At 43.5% G+C, this 9963-nt stretch overlaps 1 protein-coding gene across 1 annotated transcript; it reads right to left on the bottom strand.

The window, feature by feature from the left end:
• Positions 1-491: 491 nt before the first annotated feature.
• Positions 492-8048, bottom strand: slc6a1a (solute carrier family 6 member 1a; the record flags this gene model as incomplete). The annotated part of the gene is made up of 14 exons (XM_079274375.1): positions 492-2660; positions 2768-2935; positions 3099-3199; positions 3411-3513; positions 3720-3851; positions 4339-4451; positions 4648-4772; positions 5426-5529; positions 5631-5765; positions 6584-6716; positions 6863-6972; positions 7155-7255; positions 7441-7572; positions 7820-8048. The coding sequence occupies 14 exons, from the start codon at positions 8046-8048 to the stop codon at positions 2211-2213; spliced, it is 2136 nt and encodes a 711-aa protein (XP_079130501.1). The 3' UTR covers positions 492-2210.
• Positions 8049-9963: the final 1915 nt, after the last annotated feature.

The raw sequence follows: 9963 nt of genomic DNA, 5'->3' as shown, positions 1-9963 counted from the left end.
GGGTGTCATCTTCAACCGTAAACGACCGAAGAGAGGTTTCTGTTTAATTTCACACGTCTCACCTGGCCTCATTCTAACGAAACAACAAATCCAGCTCGACAACACCTTTGTTTTCTTCCACTTGATACCTGTTTGTGATTTTATTGTTCTAACATTCTTCTATATCTGTTGACTAGAAATACTATACGGACAACAATGGGGTTCACGTGCAAGAAAGGGAACAATCGCTGCAGGAGGATTCGGCGCAGCATACATCTTTTGATGGGATGGGTTGACCTAATTTCCCTGATAACGGCTGAAAAGCACAGGGCTGCTGCTTTAAACACGCATGCTATAAGGGACATATGCCAGGCATGTATTGGATTTATATTTTCTATAATTCTTTATTTTTTCAGTCTTTTTCTCTTTGTATAACATAACAATCGTGCTTTATCATGTGACACCATTTAGATACATATCATGTTTATATTATGTTTTACATTAGGCAGTGAGACAGTTAAAAATATACAAAACAATATTGTTTTACCAGACATAGTTTCTATCTTTAATATAATCGTCAGTATCTTCATTGTCATCATCATTTCGTATATATTTCTGTAAGATATGTGCTTTAGCTTCTGTGATCAAAATATTATTGCAGAAAACAGCAACTCCATTTTTTCAACATTTAGACAATAACTTCCAATGTATTACAGACATTCACAGTTACATGTTTTACACAGTACAGTTTTACGACAAGGTTCCAGAGAAAACTGCGGTAGAGTAACTTTATACAAAATTCACAGGACATGAACTGTAGCCATTTCACATTTTCGCTCCGTTGTTTTGCTTTTCAAAGTAAACATGTTCTGTTCAACCAGATGCCTTTCGCAGTAGCTGCCACAGAAGCAAACTAACATTGTCCTAACACGCCGAGGCAAACGTCTGGGGGAAATGAACGCTTTGTGCTTTTCACGAGTAAAGCAAAGACAACACAAACAAAAAGAGAAACAGACCACTTGCTCACTGGCCTGCACTTATACGTCTACATATGTATTGCTGAATACATATTGATCAAACTACAATTGATCATCACACGTAAAGAAAAGAATCGTGACTGTACTTAAACACAGAGTTTGTCCAGGTTTTTTGTGCTGGCATACAAAGTATGTATTTTGTAGTTGTGCCCAGTCATGTAAACAGACTATGGCTTAGTTGGAATTGGTGTATTGGCTTAAGGCCGTCTCTGTTCCTCTTCGACTTCTTCTTCTTTCTTTCTTTTTTTTGTCAGGAGACATTGCAGAAATTTTTCACTGATGTTCCTGAGGAAAGCATGCAAAACGTAAACAGGATTGACTGTCAGCATTAAGGGAGAGTCGATGTTTGTAAATCACTTTTCTAACCCGGTGCTTTTTTCTTTTCTTTCTTTCTTTCTTGTTTTTTTTTGTTACTCTTCTGCACTTCTTTGTACCCTGTGCTTTGCCAACCGAATACTAAATGGCACCGTTTTTGCTTTTGTCTGCCTGTTGATTTTGGTCCTCCGTCACAACACATTGAGTATAAAACATCCTAAAAATTATTCAAAAAATGTTTCGATCACATAAAAGTTTTCCCTTTCTTTTGAATGAAAAAAGGGAAGGAAAAATAACAGTCTCTCTCACACAAAAAACTTTTGCAACAGAGCTCCTAAACATGAACTTCTTATTGGCATTGTGCTTACTCAGAGCTCCCCGTCTGCCTCGCGGCCTGTCGTTTACCTCACAGAGTGCAACGTTTGGAAAAGAGACAACTGTGTGAGGTTTAGTAAACATCCACAATAAAATTGACGCCATCCCTCGCACTCGTCAATGATGTCAATTTTGTTCACTACTTCATCTACTATATTCACACGGTATTTACTTGATTCATGAAGATATTCAACAAATCTCTAATCTATATCTCTATGTATTTTTCTTCTTTTCTCACAGTATTACACAGTATGTTTACATTTTCTTTTTTTTTAAATTCAGATTCATGTATTTGTGAACACTAACAGTCTTTGATATTGTTTTCAGAATGCAAACCAACAATAATAATTGGCTTGGTTTTACAAATGCAGGAAAATGAAACATGGTTTGAAAATCGGTTTTGATCACATATTGCCCCTGGAGGTAGGTGAATCAATTAAAATCTTGGAAGTCCTTTGTAAAGTTCTCTTTTGTCTACATGCTCCATGAGGGTTTCTTTGTTGTCTACACGTTGGCCTCGGCATTGGTCAGGTTAGAGGTCGGGCTGGTTGGGTTCGGGGGGTTCACGGGCTCCGTCGGGCTGGCTGGGTTGGGGGCTGGGCTGGTCGGGCTAACAGTTGTAGCGATGGGGTTAACCGGACTAGCCGCGGTGGTGGTGGTGGTGGTGCTGATGGTAATGGTGGCTGTGGGACTAGTTGCCGGGTTCACCGGGCTAGCGGCGGCGGCGACTGGATTAGCTGGCGGAGGAGCCGGGTTAGCAGGGGTCACGGGGCTGGTGGCCTTGACGGCAGCTGGGTTGGCGGGGCTGACAGGGTTTACGGGAGCTGGGGTGGCGGGGCTAGCGGGATTAACGGGGCTGGATAGGTTTGCCGCGTTGGTCTCCACCTGCAGCTCGGGTCCATTCTCCTGAGGTCGCCTGACAACTGCAGGAGGCCTGAGCATTATCCGAAGTCGCTGGGAGGGAAACACAACACATTAATTCCATCAGAGAAAAGGTTTAAAGCTAGAGTTAGCAGCACAAGCTAGCAACAACAAACCCAACAGACAATTCACTTTCTTACCTCTTTGTACGTGCCCTTGAGTCCGAGAAACATATAGACCATGTATCCCGGTATGAGAATCATGGAGGACAACGCCATGAGCCAGCCCACTCCCTGACCCCAGCCCGGGAACACATAGTCTCCCATTTTGAGAGGAACCATTTGTATGGCGCTGAACAAGAACACACCCTGTGGGAGACATGAGACGCTTTATGCATCCTGACACCACTGACTCCAGGCAGCACAGTCCCAGCCTGGCGTGGCTGCAGGCAGGTAATATTGACTTTATTTATTGTTTCATTTGTCATGTCACGACTTTAGATGTACGGTTGTATTAGCGCAGAGTACTCACGCCGACGATGAGAGGGGTGAACACGACCCAGCACAGCTTCCACCATATACAGGGCTTGTAGCCAATCATCTCCTCGATGTTGTCGTAGAACTTGTTCACACCTGCGAGACAAATGAATCCATGATCAAAATATTCACATCCAATGTATTTCAATTTGCTGCCGGTCTGCCATGCATGACGATGAGGACGGTGAGGTGGAACACGGGAGTGCTCATGACTTTAAGGCTGAGCCGCGTTTGAAGCTGCGCAGATTTTTGCACGACAATTTAGTTCATCTTTTGCAACATTGCGTGAAACATTGACGATACCCACCGTAGAACCAGGATATGGAGATGCATTCGAAGAAGACCAAGAACAGCAGACACATTCCACTGGCAGAGTAGTAGTCGAAGAGTTTGAACACATAGATTCCACCCTGGTTACAGAATAAGTGTGTTACAATACATCTTAAAAGACTCTGGCACTGTATTTGATGTCATTAACAGAAGAAGTCCACATTTAAGAGGCCTCTTGCCGGCTACATGCAGCAGATGCGTCGATTTCGCTTTCATCTTTTAATTACATCTTTCAACTCGAGCACTCATTTGTTAAATCCGGTGCCGTTAATAGTCGGCGCTGTACCTGTGTGATGTTTGAAAGTCCGATCAAATAGGACACCAGACAGACGCCTGCGATGAAGAGCTCTCGTCTGCCTCTAAGAGCTCGGGGAAACTCGTCCACCAGGGCAGTGATGAAGCCTTCAACGGTGCAGAACTGAAGAAAAAAAAGAAAAGCGTAAGTGTGAATGTGTGCAATGCTTACACCTGCTGCTTTTATGTTCTTTGACACAAATATGCTTTTAACATCTATCTTTTAATATTCTTCACCAAAGAAGAATACAAATGACAAAGGATTGGAGGACACCCTGGGACAGAAACTCGAATGTTATCTTCTGAATGACCAAGCATCCACTTGCGGGGACCATTTTGGAGATAGCTTTGATATGCAATATTTGTAATTGGGTTATATTTGAAGTCTTTTACTTTGATGTGCTGGTGGTCACCTCCAATGTAAAGCTGCATGTATTACTACATTATTTTTTCTCAGCCTCTATGGCCTTATTCAAACCCAAATACACACAGACAGGGAAACCTGGCGTCACACGGAGGTAATAAAGCTGCGTTAAAAAGACTTGACAGCCGATGTCATGCGTTTAAATATTTAGGTCAGCCCATGAGCAGATCATCTCCAAGCCCCTTACCTGGCTGTCTATCCCCAGCATGAGCAGCATGGAGAAGAACAGAATGGCCCAGAGTGGAGACACAGGCAACTGGGTTACAGCCTCCGGGTAGGCCAGGAAAGCTAAGCCAGGACCTGGATAGCCAAGAGAAAAATCATATTGCATCAGGGTTCTTGCCATGGTACTCTGTTGTGACTGCAAACACACACATGTTCACGTAGAAGTGATGACGAATGCTGTGTTTAGCAGTGGGTATCAATGACAATTGTTTTTGTTGTTTTTATCTGTGCAGAGACAGAACCATGACAGAAATATGCGATCTGGATTTACCTGAAGCTGCTACGTCGGCAATGGGTCTCTTTGTCACATTTGCCATGAAGCCGACAATAGAGAAGATGACTAAGCCAGCAAACATGCTGGTGCACGAGTTGATGCAGCACACAATGATGGAGTCTCTGGGGAGAGGAAATATAAAACAGGCCTGTTGTCAAAAATTTACGTTGATTCAGTTTTTTTGTTTTTGTTTTTTTCAAGCTTCCAGGAGAGACTGAGATCTGACAGAGTAGCTGCATCGCTGCTCTTAATTCCTTTTGACCATACAGATGTTTGGCAAAGAAACCTTTTTCTATTGTTTGTGACGGACGTAAACGGATGAACTCATTTGAAAACTTGTGACAGATGATAAAATGTATCATTCATAGATATAGATGTGGAGCGATGGATCCATTTGAAACATGCCCACAAGAAGAACGCAACTAGGTTGTTATGTAACTGATAGTTTATGTGACCCAGAACCATGGGGCTGCTGGAGAAAACACTTGCAATCACAGTCGTTGTTGTTTTCCCCTGTAGCACGCACACCGACAAGAAACAGCCATCTTCTTGGATTCTTATTATAGTCAAGCCAGCATCTCACATTAATAAGGCCCTTTAAGGGCTCTCATCAAGCATCCTTGAAAAAGGTCTTTTCATAGAAGCGTATGAAATAGAAAAATAGCAATTTAATTGCTGCCATCTTCAGCTATAACAAGTCGCTCTGATATATTATATACAGCAGCATTCTCCGTCTCTTAGATTGTCTCGATTTGTGAATCATCACCCGTCTTACCTGTACACATTGTTATTGAAAGGGTTATAGCTGCCCAGAGCTATAAGTGACCCCAATCCCAATCCGTAGGAAAAAAAGATCTGGGTCGCTGCATCCAGCCATACCTGACAAAAGGAACACAAGCATTTTAGCAGCGTGATGCCGAGCTCTGCTCCCCCCAAGCATGCGGTGCATGAATATAAATCACATGATGATGTGTCATTACCTCCGATTCTTTGAGTTTTTGGAAGTCAGGAGTGATGTAGAACATAATTCCCTCTCTGGCTCCAGGTAGAGTCACCCCACGGATGAAGAGGATAAACAGCATGAAGTAGGGATATGTAGCTGAGAAGTAAACGACCTGTACGATGTGAGACAGCAGGGTCAGCGGGATAACACCATTGAATATTAAGTACATCTATGATGCATACACAATTTGTCAATTTGGAATTCACCCACTATTCAGAAATTCTCGTGAGGATTTTTTTTTTTTTTAAAGATTTTCGAGATCTATTTTATTCGGCCTCTTCCACACACACACACACACACACACACACACACACACACACACACACACACACACACACACACACACACACACACACACACACACACACACACACACACACACACGCACACAAAACAAAATAGAAAAGAGACCAAATATTCAGCAAAAGCAGCTTCACTGTGAACGGCCTTGTGCATTTATGACACCGTGCAAGCAAGTTTGTGTGCAAAGTGTGCGCGGGGGGATGGGCTGTTTTGTGACCAAAACTAATTTTATTTGCCACGGTCACGTGACGAGCGAGACTTTTTTCGAAATGTGGCACCACAAGGGAGGGGAAAAACTGCTCCAAGTGAAGGGAGAGGACCGAACCAGATTGTGGCGTATGGCTGCGTGTTGCTCCTCCTATCATGAATCCACACTCGGCACAGACGCCGTGTCAGGAGAATTGGAATTAGAGGAGCCACCACGAGGCAGAGAATTAGTGAACATGAGTGTTTGATGTCTCTTCTCTTACTTTAAAAAACAATCTGGACAATGCTGACTGCGGTTTAAATGATTGATGAGGTAATATTAGACGGATTAATATTGCATTGCTGTCACACACTACTGGTAATTTGGGAACCAGTATAGCACAAGAGGTCTTCGATGCCCAAATCTGGCAAGCGTCTTACCTTCCCTGTCCAGCCAACCCCTTTCCAGATACAGAAGTACACGAGGACCCAGGCGATGGCCAGTGTTATTGCCAGTGGCATTCGAATCTGGCCTGGTTTTTCCAAGCCATCGGTCATTTCGTGCATGTTGCGCCTATAAGTCAGAGCGAGCAACAGTGAGCCAGGGAAACGGGCATGCAGCAGAGGAGGCTGTCTTTCATGTATCTCGGTGGTATGCATGCAGGATACTTTAAAGCTCTGCTGTTGTGAAAAGCCAGAGAAAGCATGTCAATAGCTTACTCCCAAAACTCCATCACTGAACTGGTGAGATTGGTGGTGTCGACGATGGAGTGGTTTGTGTAACATTTGTCTGTGTTCCATTCATTGTTACATGAGCTCCATGGAAGTTCCTGGAAAACAAAACAATGGCAGTGTTGTTTTTCTTTTCTTCTCCCCCTCCTTGTCACATTTTAAATATCTTATCACAGGCTGGAATTCCTAATTAACTGATATATACAAGAACCTTGACCCTATGCTGTTTTCGTCTTCTTCTTTTTTACGAGTCACGTGAGTGTCACTGTGGGATACTTACAGTGGTGAAGGAGTTGTACAGGTAGTAAATGGCCCAGGAAATGATTACAATGTAGTAAATGTTAAGGTAGAAGGACAGGACAGCTGCTGCGAGGCCCACACCTAGCATACAGAAATGAATTAGGCAGTGTAAAAACTATCATTAGATATGTGTGTTATGTGGCCTCCATAAATCCTGAATATTGTTTCTATGAAAGCACCATGAATATATATATATGTATATATTTTAGACAGGCCTGGTATCAAGACACAATTGTCTGTAAATATTCAGTTGAAGTGAAGTGTACCTTTAAACATAGGAGCCAGTTTCCACACACCAAGCCCTCCAATGGAGGTGTATTGACCAAGGGAGCATTCCAGTAGGAACAAGGGCATCCCAGCAAATATGAGAGTCAAAAAATAGGGGATCAAGAAGGCTCCTGGATGGACAAAAGTAGATCAAGTTATGCATTGAAAAAGAAAGACCACTCTTAGGCTAAACCTGCACTGACGCATTTCTAAAAATAAAAAAAGCACAATGTCAATTAATTAGGCTTGTACATGTATGTGATATTCATTCTTTGCATGTAATCGACACGGTCAATTAGGTTAGCTGGACTATGTGCGTCGTGGAGCTGAACCGGCCGTGCAGGTTTTTCATGAATTAGCAGTGAAAATAATGTTTACCTCCACCGTTTTTTCCACAGAGGTAGGGAAATCTCCATACGTTCCCCAGTCCAATTGCATAACCCACACACGACAGGAGAAAATCAAATCTCCCTCCCCATGTTTCCCTATCGGGCAAATCATTTTGATTGTTCTCGGTCCTCACTTCCAGTGACTTGGGCTTGTCGTTATTGGCCACCTCGTTCAGTTCTGTGACTTGTCCATCCGTTTTGGTGCCGTTCGTCGCCATGTCTCTGGATTTGGCAGAGGTCCTGGCAGTCGAACGGGAGGCTTCAGCACCAGTCCACGTAGACAGCAGCTTCGCGGTTTTTTAACGCCTAACCTTTGGACCAAATGTCTGGAGATGAAGCCTGTGCACACACGGCTCGCCAGTCGCCGTTAACCTGGAATCGTGAAGAGAGCATTTGGTCGGTTTTTTTTTCTCTCTTTCTCAGGGGGCGATGAATATGTGGTTATTTGCAATGCAAACACATTTTGCACTCCATTCATTTACTCCCCCGACAGGTACAATCAAACATTGTCATTTAACACGCACAGTCTTACTGAAATATGCATTTAAAAACGCACTCTCAAGCATTTCATGAACATTTGGTTGTGTGACAAAAAAACATTTCATTCATATCAGACTCAACAAACACCAAAAAAACATCGATGGCAAAGCCATGCTGGACTTGCTCCCATAACTAAAACACAGACGACAAATTGCGAGTAAATTAACAGCAGCCAACACCAGATCAGCACGCTCACGATAGCCTAAACAAAGTCTGCAAAAATAGGCAAAATACACGAAAACAAAGCGGAAATCGATTTTGCTGACGGATAAAAACAGAAAACTTTAAGACAAATTACAGGATCCAAAACATGCACTTCTTGCGCAAGATGCGCCGTGGCAATAGCACATAGCCTATGATAATTAAGCAGAATGAAGTGGAGTCCGCCAATTACCACCTGCAGATTCTCCAAACTGTTATCCACATATACAGAATTGCAAGCAGCAGGGATACAGAGAGGTCTCAAATAAACTGTAACACAAAACGCACAGTGGAGACAAAGGGATGTCCAATGCGTAAAAGCTTTACGCATCAGGCTGCACAAATAGCCACACCATTCCATCCGATTAATTGAGAACCAAACGCGTCAATGGACGCACGATAATGCGTTTCTACATTTGCACCGTCCATATAGACGGGCGAACAGCAATCAATTCGGTATTGAATTGGCTGTAGCGTGTAGGTGCAGAGCTCCTCGTGCAGTCATTGCACTGACCACAGCAACGCATTGACAGTCTCATTCACAATTGAATCACACTCACTGCCGCTGCAAAGACGAATAATAAAGAATCATGCATTAGCCGGACTCGTTTGTGTGAGGCTTCAAACACGCACAGACGGACGCAATCATTCAGCACCCAGTTGACTCACAATGAATCTGTGATCTGTGCCGCCGAGGATACGCTGCCTGCCACAAATCTCGAAACGAGGTATCCGTAGATTCCTCCTGCGGATGAAGTTGTAAACTCCCAGTATTTCTTGGAACATAAATAGATTTTACTTCCATTAAAAGACTTAAAGGGACCATGCAGCGTTAGAGGTGTCCAGGCAGGAGCTGTCCAGCGGGGAGCAGTGCTGAAGACCAGGAGGAGGAAGAGGAGGAGGAGGAGGAGGAGGAGGAGGCTGAATCAACACGGGCAGCAGCCGCTTCGCCTTGTGCGACTGTCTAACATCAACAACCAGAGACTCAACTCCCATCTACACAGCCTCAATGTCATCTCAAAGTCGCCCCCCCTCCTCTTCCTCATCTATAGACTGCACTGACATCGCACTTGCAGCATGTTTGGTTTTTTTCGGTGTTTTTTTGGGTAACATTTCAAATTGTTTCACTATTTCCCCGCGATTTAAATAATGAGGTATTCTCATTATTTTTCTGACCTCCCGTCGCAAGTTTTGTAATCAATACGCTGAATGAGCACGAGGACAATTCCCGTTTCAAAGTTGTGCATATTGGGTCAGTTTGGGGGCTTTAAAAACATCTTTAATTCTTTTAGGACTTTCAGGATTCAGCTGTTTAAAAATGCAATTATCTCTGCGCCCGGCAACTCAAAATACACCCCCCCCCCCCCTCATGACAAACACACACACGCACAA

The sequence above is a fragment of the Melanostigma gelatinosum genome, assembly GCF_949748355.1.
Source record: "Melanostigma gelatinosum genome assembly, chromosome: 8".
Classification (NCBI taxonomy): Eukaryota; Metazoa; Chordata; class Actinopteri; order Perciformes; family Zoarcidae; genus Melanostigma; species Melanostigma gelatinosum.
This window is presented reverse-complemented; position numbering and strand designations above follow the sequence as displayed.